At 43.9% G+C, this 22,806-nt stretch overlaps 1 protein-coding gene across 3 annotated transcripts in view; it reads left to right on the plus strand.

The window, feature by feature from the left end:
• The window catches only part of Dpf3 (double PHD fingers 3), a 201,632-nt gene that overhangs the window by 93,218 nt on the left and 85,608 nt on the right, over positions 1-22,806 (plus strand). For all 3 annotated transcript variants that reach the window (XM_042692793.1, XM_042692792.1, XM_042692794.1), the window contains exon 2: positions 13,690-13,850. In XM_042692793.1, coding sequence (XP_042548727.1) covers positions 13,690-13,850 — 161 coding nt within the window. The remainder of the gene's footprint in view (positions 1-13,689; positions 13,851-22,806) is intronic.

Genomic DNA, 22,806 nt, shown 5'->3' on the forward strand with positions numbered 1-22,806 from the left:
AATGACCTTACCATCTGTCAGTCAAGCCAGGGTGCTTTGGTGTGTGTGGGGAGGGGTGGGTTGGAGAAACAATGGCGCTGCTGCAGGATTCCTGCACCGCACTGGAGTCTTCTTCCTCACAGTTGTCTGCCCCAGCCCAGCCTGACACATATTGGGCTCTTGGCCTTTTGTGCTTCTGCTGCAGGTCTCCTCTGACTTAGCCTGGCCCCTGGCCACTGCCCACTGGCCTGCCTGGCCCTTCAGTTGGGGGCTGCACCAGTTCCATCTCATTTGGAATACCTGAAGGTAATTCTCTCCACTAGCAGATGGGAGCTTAGAGTAGAGAGGTTAAGAGATTTTACCAGGAAGCCATTTAGGGACATACTTGGTGACAGGAAGTGGCAGCAGCAGGCTGGGGCTGCAGAGTCTTGCGTTTGCCAGTCACTTTCCTCTGCAAAGGAGGCTAGCTGGCCAGGCTAGAGCTACAGAACTGGGGAGACGCTCCAGTGAGGAGCATGGGGGACAAGGAAGGCCTGGGTCATCCTACGACACACAGCACACACGCTTTTGGGGAAACCCCAGTGGGAGGGCAACACGCAATGCCCAGCCCCTCCGAGACAGGCTTTAACTCAGCATGAGGAAATTAGGGCCAGGCCACCCTGAGAAGCATCCTCTCCCTCACTGGCCAATAGCAGTTACTAAATGATGAAGGGTTTTCCAGGGAGCTTAGAAAAAGGAAATTTAATTTTCAGCGATGAGTTTGGCTTGCTGTAGTTAACAATAATTATTAAATAGGCAGGGTGAGCGAGTGCTTGTTTTCCTGATTATTAGCTGTATTTATGGGTTTTTATTAAGTTGAAGCAAGCTGAGATAATTATAAAACTATCTACTTGAGCTGTATGACTCTCAGGCCTCCTGTTCTATTTCCTTCCATTGCAAAGGTAGAGTGTTTGCGCTAGCCAAGGATTATGCGAGACAGCAGGACCGTTCTGGTTCGTTTGTTATCTCGTCATGTAGCTAAGGCTGGCCTCAACTTCACCGTCCTCCTGCCTCAGCCTCCTGAGAGCTGAGGTGATAGCCATCTACCACCATGCCCAACTAGAAAACTTTCCCAATAAAAGTCCAGATGTAAGGATGTTAGGCCCTGACCCCTCTCACCCGTATTCCAGAAGGTTCCATTCTAAGACCTCCATGGTTACCTAAAACTGTGGCTAGTACTAAATACTGTATATACGGTTTTCTTTATCAATCAGACGAATCGCAATACAATAACTGAGAACAATTATGATAATGTACCGCTACTGTGACGGTGGATGTGATAATGGGAATGGCTGTAACATTACGGGCAGGTGGCATGGAAGGGGTAGTGTGGGGAGGGGGTATGCCAGACAAAGGAATGGGTACATCTCAGAGCTGACCAGGAAGGACAGCACGAAAACTTACCACATTCCTCAGAATGGTGTGAAATTTAAATTTTTCATTGATGTGTGTGTGTGTGTGTGTGTGTGTGTATGTGTGTATGTGCATGTGTGAGTGCGTGCATGCAGGTCCTGAGGCCTGGGTGCTGTCTCTAGAGTTGTGTGGCTCAAGACTAGCACTCTGCTACTTGAACCACAGCTCCACTTGCAGCTTTTAGCTGGTGAATCAGCGATAATAGTATCAGGGACTTTCCTGCTGGGCTGGCTTTGAACTGCAGTCCTCAGATCTCAGCCTCCTGAGTAGCTAGGGGTATAGGCCTGAGCCACACCACCTGGCTCATTTTTGTAGTACTGACTGGAAAGGAACAGCAAGGATTTGGGGAAACTATGGTACTCTATTATACCATTGTAGCCCTAAGTAGCAACTGCCAGTATGTAAATGATGGGCGGGGCTATCTTTCAATAAAACTTTATTTACACACATTGATGGTGGATGAGGAAGCCCTACAGAAGGAGTCTGAACTGAGGATCTCAAGTCAGCTGGGTTTCTGTGTACCTGGAGCAGATCATGTCACCTTTCTGGTAGTTGCTTTTCTTGCAACAGAATCAGGTGACCTCTAGCCTGCTGGGATGTTTCAGTTGACCTCTTTGTTTCACAATCATCTGAGATTTCTTTCCTCTTCTGTGTTCAGAACCACAGGGTCCCTCCACCCCCCCTGCCCCCCCCCCCCCCCCCCCCCCCGGCCCTGCAGCCCAGCATCCTTTGCTTGTATTTAGGATGATTCTAAACACCTCTGAAGCTCTCTGATGGTGACTTTTTTCGACATTGTTGTTGAGGGGTGGCTTGTGATGGGAAGGTTTACTATTTGGCAGTTTAGGGAAATTGAGGCCCAAAGAAGCAAAATCGCTACGATTATTTAGCAAATTTGTAGTGTTCATAGAGAGAAGCTGAGTGTCTTCAAACAAAGATACGTGATCAAAGTTATTATTGCTCAGACTTAGCCCTGAACACGGCCATGTGAACTCCTTGGCAAATTACCTACAATGCTCTCTTACGCGCCTCCGCTTGCAAGGCTGCATAATCGGTAGAGAGTAACAGGACAAGCGAGGGGGATAAAATGAGCTAATACAGAGCAAGAGCTTGGTTGGTGTTAGCTATGCCATTACCCTGCCACCATCTTGCGGTCCTACAACCATGCTTGGATGTCTTGCCCTTATTTTTATGCCAGACTAATTTTCAGCTTTTGGATTAGGAACTGGGGCTGAATGCTTTAACATTCAACATTTAATATTTAAAACAGGAGTGCTTTGTTTGTTCAATGACTCTGCGTGTGTGTGTGTGTGTGTGTGTGTGTGTGTGTGTGTGTGTGTGTGTGTGTGTGTGTGTGTGTGTGCTGGTACTGGGCCAAGCTCTATCCTGGAGGGTTTTTTTGCTCAATGCTGGTGCTCTGTCACTTGAGCCATAGCTCTGCTTAGACTTTTTGGTGACTAATTGGAGATAAGAGTCTCACAGACTTTCCTGCATTGGCTGGCTTCATAGCTAAGCCTCTTGAATAGCTAAGGTTATAGGTGTGAACCACCAGCACCTTCTATATCTTTCTTTTTTTTTTTTTCAGCTATGTACTGATACTGTTTATTTTTACCTTTTGGCCCAGAGTGTCACAGTGAACTGCAGTTTGGCCATTCCAAATTTTTTTTCTTTTTTCTTTTTATTGTGAAAATACCGTACAGAGTGGTTACAATTACATGGGCAAGATAATGAATACATTTCTTATCAAGCATTGTAGCTTCCTCCTTTGTTTACCCTTCCCATCCCTTCCCCTCCTCCCCCCACCTTCTATATCTCCTCTTCTCTTCTCTTCTCTTCTCTTCTCTTCTCTTCTCTTCTCTTCTCTTCGACAGATTTCACTAAAAGCCCAGGCTGGCCTCAAACTGATGACCCTCTTGCCTCAACCTCCTGAGTGCTGGGATTATAGGCATATACCACCATGCCTAGCTGTTGAAGTGACATGATGAGATGGAAGAACTGAGAAAGGAGATGGTGGCAGCAAAAGGTGACAGGAAGGACTCACAGGAACTTGGGCAAAACAGAAAGGACAGGACAGTCAGAGTTTAAATCCAGCCCAGTTCCCTGGCAGTGTTTGATGTTTACACACATGTGTCTCAAAAACTGACAGGCAGGGGGCAGTTTTCCTTGGGTCTGGCTAAAAGAAATTGGGGTGCCCCTCGTTCGACCTGGTAGCAGGTTCAAGGAGGTGTTATGCTTTTCTGCTTGGCTGGGTATCCTTGGAATGTAGCATGGAGGTCACTGCGGGAGGTGGGGTGGGGGTGGGGATGGGGGTGCAGGGCGTTGCTTCCACAGCTGATTTTAACCAACTCTGACAGGAGGGCAGAGGCCCCTGAGCGAGGTCAGGACCACAAATCCCATCCCAGCAGGTGCCTGATGGGCAACAATGCCCTCCAGATGACCTTCCAGGTCCCATTGATTTTCTGTCAAGCTGCTTCCCAGGCCTAGCCTGCCACTGCCCCTGGCACCACCCAAGGCACAAGGATCAACCCTCTTCGAAAGGAGCCATGGACAGAGCCTTGTTGTTGGGGGGGAAGAAGCCTTTCTTCTGGCACTGCTGGCTTAGGGAGAGTATAGCAGGCCGGGAAAGGAGCAGATGCTATCACAAATGGCACGGTTTAGCTCCTTGGTTCCAGCCCCTTCTTCAGATTTGGGGTATGTGCATGGTATTGTGGGGCCATGAGCAAAGACTGGGTCCTGGGTGTGTTGGGCTGGCAGGTCCGAAGCGAGAAGACCTCCGCGCACTTCACTTCTCTGTGCTGGGTGCTCGCCAGTGACTCTGACTGCCAGCCTACCTCCATCCTGCAGGTGTTTGTTCAAGGGTTCAAATCCTGTGTGGGGTGTAGGGGAGCTGCTGAGATGGGGATTTGCTCTCCCAGAGCTTGGAGTGTAGCTGTGTAGAGATAGCCAGTGAGCAAAGAGAAAAATGCTGATAGCTGTAAATACTATGATACAATAAACTAGGATATGAACTAGCAAGGAATGTGGTGGACTATTCTAGGTAGTGTGAGTCAAAGAAGACGTCTCTGAGGAGAAAAAAGCCAGCCAGCAGATCTGGGAGAAGTGTGTGCTAGGTGAGGGAGGTAGTATATGCAAAGGTCCTGAGGCTGAGGCCACCTTGGAAGATGAAAAGAACAGAAAGAAGTAGAGTGAGGTTAAATCCCAGTAGGCAAGCAGGGCAGGTGACAAGCTGAAGAAGAAAGGTAAACACAGCAAGACGGCGTCTTGAGGGCCTATAGCCATGGGGGGAAGTTTGGATTTTATTTGCCATGCTATGAGAAGGTATGGGAAAGTAGTAAGGAGGAGACGATGTCATGGTCCAATTTCTCTTTTAAAATGGGTTTAAACACATTGCTGGACTGCTTCACACGAATCATGTGTGGGCTTACATCCGGATGCCCTGCATAGACCTGGAGGTTCAGCAGAGACTCAGTTGGTGAACCAGGGAAACTAAAAATACTTTCTCAGTCAGTGATATTTTCTTTCTAGGTCTGATTCATTCTAGATAAAGCAGGTGTGTGTGTGTGTGTGTGTGTGTGTGTGTGTGTGTGTGTGGGGTTTCACATTTTTTGTTGTTTTGGTTTTATGTTGGTCCTGGGCTTGAACCAGCGCCTAGGCTCTGTCCCAGAGCTTCTTTGGCTCAGAGACTAGCACTCTAGCCCTTGAACCACAGTTTCATTTCTGGCTTTTTGGTGGCTAATTGGAGGCAAGAGTCTCACAGACTTTCCTACATGGGCTGGCTTCCAACTATGATCCTCAGATCTCAGCCTCCTGCATGGCTTGGATTAAGGCATGAGCCACCAGCACCCGGCTGCAGTTTCCCCTTTGAAAGTTGATCATCCTGGAGAGGTGCTACAGTCTCCGGAGGAGGAGATTTATTTTATTGCCATCTGGAAGGGAAAGCCTGGATACAAGAGAAGCCGGTCTCTTCCTTCCCTGAAGCACCCCCCTTTCCCGACCCCACGTCCCCGTTATTTACTGGAAGGAATCACACTTTCTCCTGCCTCCAATCTCCTGTCCTTGGCAGCCCCTTGACTTCAGCCCTGAGATGGGTCTGTCATTGGAACACAGTGGCAGCTCAGAAATCATGGCCTGGTTCAGGATAAATTCTGTCTTGCTTAGACAGCTTTACGTAATAAGTTCCTGAAAGTCTTCCCCAGAGTGGGTGCTGGCGAGGGGATAGGTTGGGCCTACTGGGTCTGAACAGCCGGTGGAGTGGCATTCAAGTCCTAATGGGGATTTCAGGATTCAAATTCTTCATCTAGTGTGACTTTCAGCAAGGGATATCCTTGTCCCCCATGTCCCCTTCCTGGGATGGTGTGAAGGTCAGAGCTATGGGCAGAAGGAATAAGGGGTCTTTCCCACACATGCACCTTGACCAGGCCTCTTGGACCTCGTCTTAGAGATGAGGACTTTGTCTGCTACAGGTTAGTGCTGCCGGTTCAATCCAGGCCTGCTGCCCCCAAGATGCTTTTCAGCAGGAGTGGAATGAACCGAGTTAAACAAAGTCAGCTAACCTGGCTTTCTAGCTCCGCCATTGCAACATGGCGATCAAAGAACATAACAAAGCCTATTGTTCATGTGCTGGCTCTGGCAGTTTGGGAGTTGTCCTGAGAGCACTGTCCCCTATTTCTCAGAGTCCCTGGGGGTCTGGATCACACGCCAGACCTCCCGAATGACAGCTTTCCAGTCTTGTCGCTTGTTCAGTGTGCTCATGCCAGCATGAGGGCCTTATCATGTGACTCGTGGTGAGTGCCGTGACACTGGCAGGGCCGGGCTTCACTGTGGTAAAGCTTTCTATTTTGTTATTGTCAAGGTGATGTACGGAGGGGTTACAGTTACATAAATAAGGTAATAAGTACTTTCCTTGTTAAACTTGTTACCCCTTCACTCATTTTTCTCCCACTTTTCCTCCTCCCCCAGCCCCCTTCCCCCAAGTTGTACAGATCGTTTCCAACATATTGTCTTGCGAGTATCGCTGCTGCATAGGTGGCCCCTGGTGCTTTGTCTCACCATTTTGTTGTTCCCCCTCCCTTCCCTAGTTCAGAGGAACGTATATACAATACCCAGGGTACCAAAATGAAATACAGTGACAACAAGAGATAAACCGCAGTGGGAATGTGATAAAGGTTTCACGTGTAGGTGATACATTTCATCCATAACAAACTCTGAACTTGTTTTTCTTTCAAGCTCCACGTTTAAGAAGAGTAGGACTTCAAGCAAAAGAAACCAGTTCCTCTTGCCAAATACCGCCTTCAGCTTGCTAGGTGTTACCAAAGGAAGAAAGGGAACCAGAGCTTTTCTTGCCGTGGTTAAATGCAAGGAGCAGGACGTTAGTACTGTGGCGTAGATGGGCTTTCAAGCATGCTCGTGGGCAGCTGTGGCAGAGTGGGCAGCCAGGGGAGAGACTGGCAGCAACCCCATGGGCTCACGGAGGAGAAGGAGGCCCCCAGTGCAGGAAGCCCACCAGAAATCCTGCCTGGCTGGGGCTGACCTCAACCTCTGCTTTTCTCTGTTTACATTCACAAATAGCAGGCCAAGGTCCTGTTTTTAACAGCAAAAGGGATTGATGGTAGCCATTCAATGGGAATGGAGAGAAAAGGACAAGACCCTGGGAAAGAACCCAGTGCCAGGTGGGGTGAAGGCAAGACAAGGCCCATGGGCTACTTGCTGGGCACCTCTACCGCCACCCCTAGGATAATGGAAGCTGGGGAGCCAAGGAAGCGACTGGTAGAAGATGATGATGATGATGATGATGATGATGATGATGGTGTGTGTGTGTATGTGTGTGTGTGTGTGTGTCAGTCCTGAGGCTTAAACGCTGGGCCTCATGATCTTACTTGGCTTGTTTTGCTCCAGGCTGGTGCTCTACCTCTTGAGTCACACCTCCCTTTCCAGCTTTATGCTGGTTACTTAGAGATGTGTCTCATAGACTCAAAGCCTAGACTTTAAATCTCAGGAAAGTCTGGGCTTTGAATCTTAATTCTTGGATCTTAGCCTCCTGAGTAGCTAGGATTACAGGTATGATCCACCGGTACCCAGCTTTTTATTCATTCATTTATTTATTAAAAAAATTATTAGACAGTCTTGCTGTGTAGCTCAAGCTGGCTTTGAGTTCACAGTCCTTCTAACTCATCACCCCTCCCACACTTGCTGGGATTACAGGCATGCACCAACATACATGGTTGAACAGTTATTTGAAGCATGGCAGGTTACTTGTCCTTGGGTATACACACAAAACCAGAGAGCCAGCAAGGTCTGATGTCTGAGTGAAGAGTTGAACCTGAGCATTATTTCAAGGTAGGGCACAAGAAACAAAGAGAGCAAGAGAGACCGTGAGAGCCAGAGGTTGGTAAGAAGGGAGAGCAGAGGGTCCTGGAGGGAATAGCCTCAGCTCCGAAAATCACCTTTGCAGCCTGGCTAGCAATCATTTTGGAGAAGTCTCTTTTTCACCTCTCTGATTTTACCTTGGAATCAGTGTCTCATCAGATCTATGCACCATGGGCACCGCTGGAGATGTCTTGTTCTGAGTACCCAGCCAGAGCTGGGGGCTTCCCTCTCCCCTCCAAATGAGCCACAAGGCCTGGGAGGACCAGGCAGCCAGGGCTGCTCCCACTAGCAGGCCAGGCAGAGCCCAGCAATTTGTTCCCCTTGCCTTTGCTGTTTCTGATTGCAACCTTGAGTAGCCCGGAGTCAATTGTTGATGAGAACATCATTCTAGCCTGCCTCATGCCCGCCTTTACCAGCCCAGGACATCAATCACCCCTGGTGGTCTGGCCCCCTTGGTTGGGTACAGACAGGTGATGGCTGGTCCACATCTGCCCCAGCTCAGAGTACTCTGTTCACATTGCCACAAAATGAGCCATTGGCTGCCAGCCTGCCCCGGGCTCCCCCTGGCCCCTGGGGACTTTAATGCAAATGTCACTCATGGGATCTTATCCTTGTGGGATTTTTTTTTAAAGAAACACCATATAAGAAAGGGCATTCGTTCTCTCTCTTGTTTAAATTGCTTTCCACAGGTTCGGGAGACCCGGCCATCGATTTTCTTCCAGTGTGTGCAGCAAGCCCTGTGAAGATTTTGGCTAATTAACTTTTGGAGAAGTGCTGCTTGAATTTATCAAAGAGGTTGAAGTCTTTTTTTTTTTTTTCCCTTCTTCTTTCCTCTTCCTGGATCTTCAAAAAGGGTTTAACTTTTGTTTCCAAATCTCTGCCAGTACCAGATCTGCTTAAAGTGACATCCCTGGGTACGACAGTAGAGGGGCTGTTGATGGCACCTTCCGATGGCTTTAGGCTTTAAGGTGGCTGTTCTAGTCTGCAGATAGTTTTGGTCTGTCTGTCTATCTATATCTATCTATCTATAGACCTTGATTCTAATGGGACTCTATAGCAAGAAGAAAGGGAGAGAAAAAGAAAGATGGAGGGGAATAGTTTTGAAATGCATCACAATTATGTATGAAAATGGCATAATTTCAATGAAAATTGTTGATCAGTAGGAGGTGAAGGGGAAGAAAGCAGTAGTGAGGGCTATTCCGATGAAAATAATATTCTTATCTGAAACACCATGGTGCAACCCGTGGGTACAATTAACACACTAAAAAACAAATCTCAGAATGACAGGAAAATAAAACAAGCTCTGGGAGGGACAGAGTCCTCAGTGGGAGAGGAGAAGACTGATGAAGGGGATGAATAAGGAGAGATGTGGTCAAAGTAGTTTATTTACATATATGAAGATAGAACAAGCTGGGTGCTGGTGGCTCCCGCCTGTAATCCTAGCTACTCAGGAGGCTGAGATCTGACAATCAAGGTTCAAAGCCAGCCTGGGCAGGAAAGTCCATGAGATTATCTCCAATTAACTACCAGAAAACCAGAAGTGGAGCTGTGGCTCAAAGTGGCAGAGTGCTAGCTTTGAGCAAAAGAGCCGAGAGACAGCACCCAGGCCCAGAGTTCAAGCCCCAAGGGCCCCCCACCCCCCAAACCAAACCAAAACAAACCAACCTGTCACAGCAATGGAGAACAGGGATACAGGTGTGCTCAGGCCCTCAGTCCAAGCCCCATGATGGACCAAAAAGAACCCACCAAAAACCAAAAAACAAAAGAACCCCAATAAAATCTTTCGAAGTTGTTTTAAAAGGAGGAGGGAATCAGGAAGAGGGAGAGAGGCAGTGGGTTTGATCTAGATGCTTTGTATACATGGGTAGAAATGTCACAAGGAAACTCCTCCTGCTACAGCTCATGTGTGCTAATAAAAATCATTAAAAGTCATAAAACAGTCTTTTCTGTTTATCTAACAGAATTATCAATCACACACAGCCTACACTGAAAAATATACACTCCTCGCCCTGCCCCCTTCCCCAGCATGTCTGTTACCAATACCACTGCTCATAATGAAGATGGAAAGAGTGTGGGATGAAATTAACTTTCCCCTGATAGGCCACTTTAACTCATGTTTCATGTAGTGTGAGGCTCAGATATGACCAACCTCACTTTTCCCTTTTAGCCAAGTTCATTTTCTTTTGTTCTCTTCTTCCTTCCTTCCTTCCTTCCTTCCTTCCTTCCTTCCTTCCTTCCTTCCTTCCTTCCTTCCTTCCTTCCTTCCTTCCTTCCTTCCTACCTTCCTTCCTTCCTTCCTTCCTTCCTTCCTTTCCTGTTGTGGGGCTTGAATTCAGGGCTTGGGCTTTGTCTCTGAGCTCTTTTGCTGAAGACTTAACACCCTACCACTTTGAGCTACAGCACCACTTCCAGTTTTCTGGTGGCTAATTGGCAATGAGTCTCACAGACTTTCCTGCCTGAACTAGCTTTGAACAATGATCCTCAGATCTCAGCCTCCTGAGTAGCTAGGATTATAGGTATGAGCCATTGGTGCCTGGCCAAGTTCACTTTTTTTTTTTGCTCTGTCTGGATCAAAGCTGTTGAAAATGAAGAGTGTATTAGGAAAAGTTTGAATGAAATTCCTTTGCAGATTTCTTTTATATAGGCTTCTAGAAGTTTATTTGGAAAGAGGAAACACTGTTTTCTCCCCTTCCCTTCCTTTTCCTTTTCCCTTTCCTCCCTCCCCTCTCTTTCCTTCCCCTCCCCTCCCTTCCATCTTCCCCTCCCCTCCATTCTTTCCCTTCTCTTTTATGGGATTTGAATTTATGGGGTTCTTTGTAAAGCATTTTTCTGGGGTCGGAGTACTTCACCATCTTTTTTGGTGGTCTGTCTATAAAGCTCATGGGAACCCTCTGTGTTGTGTGTTCCTGTGGCATGTCTGGCATGGTGGTTGCCGTTTTGTGGAGAATGGCGGGAGCAGCCAGGGACCCTGGGCAGGCTGTGTCATCTTGTCTGAGCTGAGCTGCCTGGAGAGGTTCTGTGCAGCTGAGCTCCATAGCCTTAGCAAGAGACAGTCAAGCTGCTGTGACATGGGGATCACTGTATTGGAGCAAGTTCTTCATTCTTGACTCACCTCCTGGTCCTTGTTAACAACTTTGATCACATCAGTCTTCGGTGATTCTATTCGGTAGTATTTGCGGTTTTCATCTTCCCTCCCCAATTCATGGCCAGCATTGTGGCTGTCTCGTTGATCACAGTTTTCTTTTGGAACTGCTAAGACACTTTCTGAGTACCTTATGCCATCCTCATGAGTTTGAAGATCTTCAGAGGTGGAAAGAAACGAGGGGCTTTATCCCCCCTCCTCCTGCCCAGATGCTTGTGAGCAGTTCAAATCTTCCATGGTGTGTTCTCTTAGGAGAAGAGTTACGCTCTCAGCTCTTTGGTAGAATCTGACTCATAATCTTTTAAAAAAGAGCTTTTCTTTCTATGAAGGGATGTGTAATAACTGGAACCATGTACCTTGGGTTTCTGTAATAACTGGCTTGTACCTTGCTAGGGAAAATGCAAAATGTTGCAGCCACTGTGGAAAACAGTATGGTAGTTCTTAAAAACCGAAAAATAGACTATGACTTAGCAATTCCATTCCTGAGGCTCTACCTCCAAATAATTGAAGGTAGGGACTTGAGAAGACATTTGTATACCCGTGTTCAAAGGGGCATTGTTAACAATAACAAGATACGGAAGCAACTCAGGTATCCATTGGCTGATGAATGCACAAGGAAAATGTAGAATGGACCCACAATGAAACATTATTCAGCCTTCAAAAAGCAATCCTGACACATGCTTCAACCCAAATGAACCTTGAAGATATTACTCTGAGTGAAATGTACTAGCATCAAAAAAGTAAATACAATGGGAGTATGATGGTTGATCTTGGTTGCTGACTTGATTGGGTTGAGAGATGCCTAGAAGGTTAGTGAAGCACCTTGGGTTTACTCCATTGGTGTTGGTCGGTGGTGGAACAGTGGAAAATGAGGCCCAGCTAGAAGAAATGGGTTGCGCCTTTGAAGGGTGTACCTTAGCCCTGCTCCCTTCTTGTTACCACTCTTGGTCATGAGGCGAACAGCTCTGCTCCCCTGTGTCCTTCAGCTCCCTTCCACCATGATGCTCAGCAACAACGAAGCTGGCTTACTATTAGCTGTGAGGAAAAATACCCTTCTTTTCTTCCCTGAGTTGTTTTCTCAAGTATTCTGTCACAGCAATGAAAAGCTGACTAGCACATGGGAAAAACCATAGGCATAGAAAGGAGAGGGGTGGTTTCTACTACTGCAAAGAGTGGGGGAAAGGGCAGTATTATTTAATGAACCCATTTCCAGAATTCTGGACATGAGTGGTAGCAATGGTTATATGATAATATGAATGTATTAGATACCACTGGGGTAGACACACAACAATGAACAAGATGGTTAAGTGTTATGTGTATTTCTCCACAGTTTTTTTTTAATTGGAAAAATATCCTCAAATTTACTTTCTTTATTTCTCTAAAATATTTTGGTTTACAAATACATTATTTCTCATCTAGAGATCAAATACATTACTTCTAATCTAGAGATGTTTTCCATCCTAGATTTGACTTCCTCAAGTCTACACAGATCCAAAACAAAGGAACATTCATCCTATTGCTTCAATGTCAGCAAAATGTTGCTTAGACATGATTCTCCCTTTTGTCCTTGAAATCCCTGTGGCTCCCTCTTCCTGTCCCCTCTCCCACAAGAGGCTCAAGTTTACCTAGAAGAGATCATGGTATTACATTAGAATTTCTCAGACTACTTACTTGCTTCCAACATGTTCCTATGTTTTATTTGTTAGGTGTTTTCTGTCATCGATTGTGTTTGTGTTTCACATTTGACCAATTGTGTCAGGGTTATATGTTTGGACTTTGAAAAAAAAGATACTATCTTTATATTAATAGCTGGTGGCTTATGCCTATAATCCTAGCTACTCAGGAGACTGAGATCTGACCATCACAGTTTGAAGCCAGCCTGAGCAGAAAAGTCATTGAGACTCTTATTTGTAATTAACCAGCAAAAAGCTGGATGTAGAGGCCGGATTTAAGCAAAAAAGCCAAGTGAGACTACTAGGTCCTGAGTTCAAATCACAGTACTGGTGCATACACACACACACACACACACACACACACACACACACACACACACACACACACACACACACACACACACACACACACACACACACACACACACACACACACACACACACACCACTCCCTGTTCACTCCCAAGAATACCAAAGATCACCACTCTTCAAAACAAAAGAGTCTTCTATTTGTGTCTTCATTCCACTTTGAGAGTGGGGTTATATTGAAGTCACTGATTATTTTACTTGTTTTCCATCAGATAAACTTACTTTTCTTTATGTGGCTTTAGAAGGTAGAGGTGTGTCTCTCTTCCTGGTAATAAATAGCTCTACCTTACAGGTGTTTCCTGTCTCCCAGTCTTGTTTCTATGACATGGCTCTCCTCGTTGTACTGGGAACCGAGGATTCTTTGCTGGTGACCTCTGAGAAGAAAGTGGGATTGTTAAAGGCGGGCTTCTAGAAGCTGGAGGTCTCCTCCTAGGCAGAACATCCTTCCAGAGCACCCTCCTTTTTGGAGCCAGACCTGATGCTGCTCAGAAGGCTTTTCCTGATGGGGACCTTTGTTTTATGGTAGCGTTTCTATGCAACCTGGACAGGATGTGGCATCTGTAGAGTTGATACGCGTTGCATTCTTTCCATGAAAAGGCTGTTGGTGCTCACTGTAGTTCTACCTAGGGAGAAGGGGGTTGCCTCAGTTTCCCCCGGGTGCATTTTGGTTTTCTGGGGCCTCAACTCCTTCCCTCTCTTGTCTCCTGGCAGGCTTGGGGATCAGTTCTACAAGGAAGCCATTGAGCACTGCCGGAGTTACAACTCGAGGCTGTGTGCAGAGCGCAGTGTGCGGCTTCCCTTCCTGGACTCGCAGACCGGAGTGGCTCAGAACAACTGTTACATCTGGATGGAGAAGAGGCACCGGGGCCCAGGTGAGATGCGCCACTCAGGGGACGCGTGTGCACGCGGGCTGTGAGCAAGGAGGACCAGGGTGTCTAGAAGGCCATGCTGCTGGGATGGGGGGGGCAACAAGGGGGCTTGATTAGCTGTACCCATAATTATATAAGCTTAATTGCTTTATTTTAATTAATTAGCTAGTTAATGTCGATTGTAGGGCTTGAACTCAGGGCCTGAGTGCTGTCCCTGAGCTCTTTTGCTCAAGACTAGCACTCTACCACTTTGAGCCACAGCACTACTTATAGTTTTTTGGTGCTTAATTGGAGATAAGAGCCTCACAGACTTTCCTGGTCAGGCTGGCTTTGAAGTGCCATCCTCAAATCTCAGCCTCCCGAGTAGCTCAGATTATAGGTGTGAGCCATCAGCACCCAGCTCTTTAGGGTCTTTTAGGTATAGGATCAAGTCATCTGTAAATGGATATAATTTGACTTCTGTCTCCCCTATTTGAATTCATTTTCTTTTTTTTTTTTTTCATTTGTCTTATTGCTTTGGCTAGCAATTTTAGTATATACTTTTTATTACATTGAGTAAGAGTGGGAAGCGTACACACTTGTTTATTTCTTGACTTTAGAGGAAATAATTTCAGTTTTTCCCCATTTAGTATGATGTTGGCTATATGTTTGTCATTTATATAGCCTTTATTATTATGGTGAGGTGTGTTCCTTCTAAGCTTCTTCAGTTTTTTTTTTTTTTTAATCAGTCATGGGGCTTGAACTCTGGCCCTGGGCACTGTTCCTTAGCTCTTCAGCTCAAGGTGAAAACCACTTGAGCACAGTGCCATTTCTGGTTTTCTGGTGGTTAATTGGAGAATCTCATGGACTTTGCTGTGAGGGCTGGTTTTGAACTGCAATCTTCAGATTTCAGCCTCCTGAGTAGTAGCTAGGATTACAGGTGTGAGCAACCAGCGCCTGTCTTTTCAGAGCTTTTTATCATGATAACATGTTGAATTTTATCAAAGACTTTTTTCCATCTTCTTTTGAGATGATCATGTGATTTTTGCTGAGAATCTCTGTATGTATGCTATTTTGCTGAGAATCTTTGTATGTATGTTCATTAAGGAAATTGACCTACTATTTTTTTTAAATCATGTCATTGTTTGGTTTTGCTATTAGTTTTAATACTGTTGTAGAATGAATTTGAGTGTTTTTCCTTTTATATTCCATGAAATAGTTTCAAGTATACTTGTTATAGTTCTGTGCGTGTTTGTGTATTTTTGCTGGTAACATGATTTTAACTCTGGACTTCACGTTTACTCAGGGCTTGCTTGCTCATGGCTGATACTCTACCACTTGAGTCATACTTCCAGTCTGGCTTTTTGCTGGTTGGTTGGGCATGGTATTATCAGGACTTTTCTGTCCAGACTAGTTTCAAATCATGATTCTCTGATCTCAACTTCCTGAGTAGTCAGGAATATAGGCACAAGCCACCAGCATCCTGCCAGTAGTCGTTGCTGCTGCTGCTGCTGCTGCTGCTGCTGCTGCTGCTCTTCTTTTGTGCCAGTTTTGTAGGGCTTGAGCTCAGGTTTTGGGCACTGTTTCTCAGCTTTTGTGCTCTAGTTCTCTACCACTTGAATCACAGCACCACTTCATTTTTTTCCCCCTGGTTAATTGGAGATAAGAATCTCATGAATTTTCTTGCCAGGGCTGGCTTAGAACTTCAATCCTCAGGGCTGGGAAGGTGGCTCAGTGGTAGAGCGCTTGCCTTGCATGCATGAGGCCCTGGGTTTGATTCCTCAGCACCACATAAACAGAAAAAAAAATGCTGGAAGTGGCGCTGTGGCTCAAGTGGTAGAGCGTTAGCCTTGAGCTGAAGAGCTGAGGGATAGCGCCCAGACCCAGAGTTCAGGCCCCATGACCGGATCAAAAAAAAACCAACAACAAAAAAACAAACAAAAAAAACCCCTTCAATTCTCAAATCTCAGCCTCCTGCATAGCTAGGATTACAGGCATGAGCCACTGGTGCCTGGCTTAAATAGTTATTTTTAAGGAGTTGCACAAAGGGGATATACTTTTTTTTTTGTCCATCATGGGGCTTGTGCTCTGGGCCTGGGCGCTGTCCCTCAACAATTCAGCTCAAGCCGAGCACTCTACCACTTGAGCCACAGCACCATTTCCAGGGATTATACTTTTATAAGTATAATGCTTTTATGAGTACATATACTTTTATGAGTATAATGCTCCTTGGGCATTTTCATTCCTTCCTTTGCTTTCACCCATTTCCCCCTCCCATACTTACCTACAAGTTAGATAGTTCATTTTTAAACATAGTATATGTTGAATACAGTGACTGAGTTTTCTCACCTTTCTTTCCTCCATTCTTATGCCTTCCCTTTTCCCACCCCCAAAAGAAAAACAAAACCAAAGAAATTAAAATGAAACAAACAAGGAACAACCAAACATGTTTCAATTCTTGCAGGTTATCTTGATAATTAGTACTTTAGATGTTCAGAGAAGTTACATTTTTGGATTCCTCCCCTTCGTATATCCTCCTTTAGTAAGTTTGAGTGTAATTACATAAAGCCCAGTATAAATGATCATGTTTAGTTGTATTTTAAACCTAGCTTCCACGTAGGAGAGAAAACATGAGCTGTTTGTCTCTCTGAGCTTGGCTTACCTCACTTAAAATGATTTGTTCTAGGTCTACCCATTTTCCTGCAGATGATATAACATTATTCTAATAGATGAGTAAAGCTTCATTGTGTATGTGTACCACATTTTATTGATCTACTCATCTGTTGTAGGGCATCTGAGCTGTTTCTATAACTTGGCTGTTGTGAATAGTGCAGCAATGAACATGGATGTGCAAGCGTCTTTACCATATCCTGACTTGTAATGTTCTGGGTGGATGCCCCAGAGTGGTATGTATGGCTGGGTCATAGGGAAGTTCTGTCTAGTTTTTTCATGAGTCTCCAAACTGCCTTCTAGAGTGGTTATACTAGTTTACACCACCAATGGTACATTATGGTTCTCTTCCCATCCCACCTGCTGCATCCCTGCCAGCATTGTTGTTTTCAAATTCCCAATGTTGACCAATCTTACTGGGATGAGATGTAATCTCAATGTTGTTTTGATTTGCATTTCCTCATATGTTTATTTGCCATTCTTACTTCTTCTGAGAAGTCTCTATTTACTTACTTTGCCCATTTATTGATTGGGTTATTTAGTTTCTTGAACTCCTTGCATATTTTGGATGTAAGGCCTTTTTCAGCTGTATAGATGGTAAAGATTTTTAAAGAGCAATGATTCTATCTGATCCTAGGCTTTTCTTTGTTGAAAGACTCTTTTTTTCTATTAGTTTATATTTAGTTACATGGGGAGGGGGCTCACTTATATTTTCATACATCTTTACAATGTATTTTAGTCAATCTCATCCTCTCTATTACTCTGCCTGACTATTGGGAGAATATTATGGCTTCTATCTCATTGCTTGGTATAGACTTTTTCAAGTTGTTTATATCATGTTGATTCAATTTTGATTGATTTATATCATGTTGATTCAAATGTACCTAGAAATTTATTCATTTCTTTAGATTGTCTAGTCTATTAGAATATGTTTTCAAAATATTCCCTCATGGCCCCTAGATGTTATGATTCTCTCTCTCTTTCTCTCTCTCTTTCTCTCTCTTCTTCTAATTTTATTAATATGGATTCCTTCTTTTATATTCAGTTTGGTTAAGGTTTATTAATCTTTTTTTTTCTTTTTGTCAGTTGTGGGGTTGAATTCAGGGTCCGGGCATTGGCCTGAATTCTTTTCCTCAAGGCTCTACTACTCTGAGCCATAGTGCCACTTCCGATTTTTGAGTAGTTAATTGGAGATAAGAGTCCACTGGGACTTTTCTGCCTTGGCTAGTTTTGAACCATCATCCTCAGATCTCAGCCTCCTGAGTAGTTAGGATTACTGGTGTGAGCCACTGACGCCTGGCTTATTTACCTTTTAAAGAAACCTTTTCTTTTTTTTTTTTAAGTTTAGTCTATCCTTTTTATTTCTTTTTGTTTCCATTTCATGAATTTATTTCCTATTTATTATTTCTTTTCACTTTGCTCACTTTGGGTTTGGTTTGTTGTTATTTTTCTAGGACCTTGAGTTGTATCTTTAGGCGACTCATTTGAGAGTTCACTCTTTTCTTGTCTCTTCCTTCTTTCCTTCCCTCCTCCTCTTCCTCTCTTTTTCTTCTTCCTTCCTTCCTTCCTTCCTTCCTTCCTTTCTTCCTTCCTTCCTTCCTTCCTTCCTTCCTTCCTTCCTTCCTTCCTTCCTTCCTTCCTTCCTTCCTTCCTTCCTTCCTTCCTTCCTTCCTTCCTTTCTTTCTTTCTCTTTCTCTCTTTCTTTCTCTCTTTCTTTCTTTCTCTTTCTTCCTTTCTTTCTTCCTTTTCAGTTTTGTTAAATTCTAGGAATTTTTTTATTTTCCTCCTAATTCTTCAGTGATCTGCTGGTCATTCAATAACATTCAGTCTCCAAGTGTGTGAATATTTTCTATAGTTTTGTTTTTGTTTGAGTTCTAGTTTTATTGGTCTAATAGAATACAGATTACTTCAGTTTTCTTATTTTGTTAAGACTTATTTTGTGTCTTTTGTAGACATGGGCTGCTGAGAAGAATATGTATTGTGTAGTTGCTGGATGAGAGATTCTATAAGTGTTTATTGAGGTTTTTTGTTTGTTTATAGTGTCAATTATTTCTGAAGTTTGTTTATTTTTGGGATGAGGGTCTGCATTACCTCTCTGTGATGAGAATGGAGCATTGACTTCTCCCACTATTATTGTGTGGGAGGGTCTGTCTGACTTATAAATCCAGTGGTGTTTTATGAAGGTGGACATATCAATATTTTGTGCTTATATGTTAACAATTGTTATTTCCTTTTGGTGGAATGTTGTTTTTATTAATATGAAATGACCTTCATTGTCTCTCTGATTAATTTTATCTCAGTCTATTTTATCTACTCATGCTTGCTTTTGGGGCCCATTTGCTTGGGATGTCTTTTTCTTCCATGTCACTGAAACCAATGTTTGTCTTTGTCATTGAGATGCTTTTCTTTTCTTTCTTTCTTTCTTTCTTTCTTTCTTTCTTTCTTTCTTTCTTTTTTTTCCTCCTTCCTTCCCCTCTCTCTTTCTCTTTCTTTCTCTCTCTCTCTTTCTTTCTCTCTCTCTCTCTCTTTCTTTCTTCCTGTCTCTCTTTCTTTTTCTTTCTTTCTTCTTTCCTTCCTTCCTTCTTTCTTTCTTTCTTGTCGGTTGTGGAGGCTGAACTCTGAGCCTGGGCACTGTCCCTCAGCTCTTCAGCTCAAGGCTACTTCCAGCTTTTTTTCTGCTTATGTGGTGCTGAGGGATCGAACCCAGGGCCTCATGGATGCCAGGCAAGCACTCTACCACTGAACCAACTTCCCAGAGATATATTTCTTTTCTTTTTTTTCCCCAGAGATATATTTCTTATAGGTAACAAATGGTTGTATATTGCTTTTTAATTCAGTCCATCATTCTATGAGAACATTGAAAGATATGTAGTATTTCTTGACATTTTGCTGTTTTTGTGATGCTTTCTTCTCTTTCATTCTACACTTGATATTATACTTTCCTTGGGGGATTTATTCTTTCCTGTATTTTCATGGTGTGTTTATTTCTCTCTTCTCTGTGTAGGATTTTTAAAATTATTTTCTGTAGTGCTGGTTTAGTGGTTACAAATTTGTTTAGTTTTTGTTTGCTATGGGAGGTTTTTATATTTCTTTTAATTATGAAGGGTAGCTTTACCGAATAATTATTCTAGATTGATTTTCTTTTTTTGCTTGGAATGTATTATTTCATGTCCTCTTTACTCTTATAGTATCTGTTGAGACATTTGCTGCTTTTCTGATAGGTTTGCCTTTGTATGTGACATGTTTCTGCTCTCTTGACATTTTCAATATTCTTTGTTCTGCATATTTAGTTCTTATTAATATGTCTAGCAGTGTTTCCTCTCTACTTTACCTCCTCCTCTTCCTCTTTCTTGTTCCTTTTCTTCACACCACTGGGGATTAAACTCAGGGCCTTGCACTTGCCAGGAAAACACAACAAATTGAGTCATGCTCACAGTCCAGGGAGAGGGCAGTTTGTTTCTTTTTGATCTTGCCTGTTGATATTCTGAAGCCAAAGAAGAGAGTGACTCTCTCTTTCTCAAAATTGAGGAAACATTTCTGCTATTATTGGCTGAATATTTGTTCTATTTCTTGAATTCCTTCCTTGGTCTTTTGATGGTATCCCAGGTGTCTTCTGTGATCCATTTTAATTTTCTTAGTATTTTTTGTCTTTGATTGATTGATTTCTTCCACTTTATTTTCAATTCCTGATACTTAGTTTTCAACTTGCTTCACTGTACTAGTAAGGCTGATATTTGAATTTGTAATTTGGGTTACAGAACTTTTTCGCTGACAGGGTTTCAATTAGAATTTTGTTTTAGGGTTTCTGTATCTTTATTGAATTCCTCCTTCATGCCTTAGGTTGTTTTGCTTATTTCATTCAGCTGAATGAGTTCTGAATGAATGATTTGACTTCTCTTTGAATTCATTCAGCTATTCATTCTATCTTCTTTGGATTCATTCAGGTGCTTATGTATGATCTCTTCAATCTGTTGACCTTCTTAATATTAATTTTATTTTTACTGTTATTATAAAGGCCATGTGCAGAGGGGTTACAGTTATATAAGTCAGGTAATAAGTATGTTTCTTTCTGGACAACATCACTCGCTCTTTTGCTCTCTCCATTTTTCCCTCCTGTCCCCACCTTCAAGTTGCATAGTCCAGTGAGTACCACTGCTGCATCTGCTCCCCCTTTGTCCCTCCATTTCTGTGCTCCCCCTTACCGTCCTCCCAAAGACAGATAAACAAGAGGAACACAAAACAAAACAAAAGCCGGGCGCCAGTGGCTCACGCCTGTAATACTAGCTACTCAGGAGGTTGAGATCTGAGAATCGCGGTTCAAAGCCAGCCCAGGCAGGAAAGACCGTGAGACTCCTATCTCCAATAAACCACTAGAAAACCGGAAGTGGCGCTGTAGCTCAAGTGGTAGAGCGCTCGCCTTGAGCTGAAGAACTGAGGGACAGTGCCCAGTCCCAGAGTTCAGGCCCCATGACCAACAACAACAACAACAACAAAACAACAAAAAACAAAAAAACACAACAAAGAAAAAACTTCCTGTTTCCATTTTCTGGAATTCATTTTGACAAATATTACTTTATGATTAGAGGCATATAGATAGACATTGCACATTTGTGTTCCTCCTGCTGATCATTCTTAAAATCATTTTTATTATGAGTTTATTATTTGAAATTTCATTCCTTTCACTATTGCTTTGAATTGTTGATTTTTAGGGAGAGACTTGTTGCCTTATTTTTTTCATATTATTTGTGCTTTTATATGTGGTTTTATACATCTGACGCCAAGATGTTGGTCAGGAGTTTTAATCACCAATAGTATTTCAGTTGACATAGTCTTAGTGTTCAGGCAGCACAGAGGACTGGGCAGGCAGGTTAAGGTGCTCTTTCTCACCCCCGGACTGGGGCTATGTCTCAGTAGGCAAGCATCTACCTAGTGTTCAGGGCACTGGGCCTGATCCCTAGTGCTTCTCAGGTCTAGTCAGAGTCTCCTATAGAATAGCCAGTTGTTCACTTCTGGGCTGCTTTCCTCAAAGGAGCCTCCCCTTCTTTGTGCACTGGGAGCTGCTATTGGCTGCAGAGAGTTTTGTAGTTTGTGAGCTAAGCAGATTACCACTTGTCCTACAGGTGCCCTGGTTTGTGCCCTCAGGGCCAGCAAACCTTGGGGGTTTGAATGCACCTGTGAGTGGGGGAATCATGCAGAACATTGAGATCTTTAATGGGCGGGAGGACTGAGGGTCCTAGTTGCTCAGTCCTGATTGTCAGCAAACTCATGCCACGATGTAGTTCCCGGATGTATGCTTTCAGCCCCCGCATCAGAGTTGGCTTCTGTGTATCTGTGTGTGTGTGTGTGTGTGTGTGTGTGTGTGTGTGTGTGTGTGTGTGTGTGTGTGTGTTGAGGTAGTTGTAGGTATCAGGCGATTCAGAGAGTCTGGGAGCAGGGCTCTAAGCCACCTAGGAGGCAGACCTGCTTTCTTTCTGCCTTAGCAGAAGGGTGAGGCCTCTGAAGAGCAGAACTGTATCCTGTGCTGATACAGTTCCCCACAGTGGGCTGTATGAGACTCTCATCTTCAATGTAACCACTTCTTGTGGCAGTTTTTCACCCAGTCTTTGTGGCAGGCTATCCCAAGACTTCCTGAGCCACGATTGTATCTTATTTTCAAATGTATCACAGTTAGAAGAAAAAAAATAGGCCTTTCTCTCAACATGGCATCTTGCCACAGCCCTCTGAGCTGGTTAAGAACAGAGTGTCTTTCTTTACCATGACTAGCCTGCCACACCAGAACAGTTGCTATCTTGCAAACCCTTGCATGAGGTTTAATTCTTTCAGGAGGTGTGTGGGGGTTAATCTCACAGCTAGATTGGCAGTCTGTCACCTGGTTAATCTGCCTCTTCTCCCTCTCCTGGAAAGCCAGGGATGGGGTTTGGAACTGTTTGATGCTTTTCTCGGTTGCCTTGGTTTTCGTGTGCTTTTTTACTATCTTGTTTCCTCCTTCATGATGTCTGATACTCTTCCTCTCTTATTCTCTTCAGGTAGCACAGGAGAGACTGTGTTACCTTTTTATTTATTGTTTGCCTTACTCTAGATTGTGAATGCTTTTGATCTGCCATCCTGCCCTAACCCCAGATTTTTACTGGGGCCAGTTTGTTGGCTGGCTTTATGTAGGCATAATTAAAACAAAAAAAATTTTTTTTACAACATGTCATGCCCATATAAAAATGAAGAGAAGAGTGAAACGAATGTTTGTGTAGCCCAGCCTCAACAATGATCAACCCGGGTCAATTTTGTTTCATTCATCCTCTTCTTGCTACTTTTC

The sequence above is a fragment of the Dipodomys spectabilis genome, unplaced genomic scaffold (genome assembly GCF_019054845.1).
Source record: "Dipodomys spectabilis isolate Male_0828 unplaced genomic scaffold, ASM1905484v1 ptg000157l, whole genome shotgun sequence".
NCBI classification, from domain to species: Eukaryota; Metazoa; Chordata; class Mammalia; order Rodentia; family Heteromyidae; genus Dipodomys; species Dipodomys spectabilis.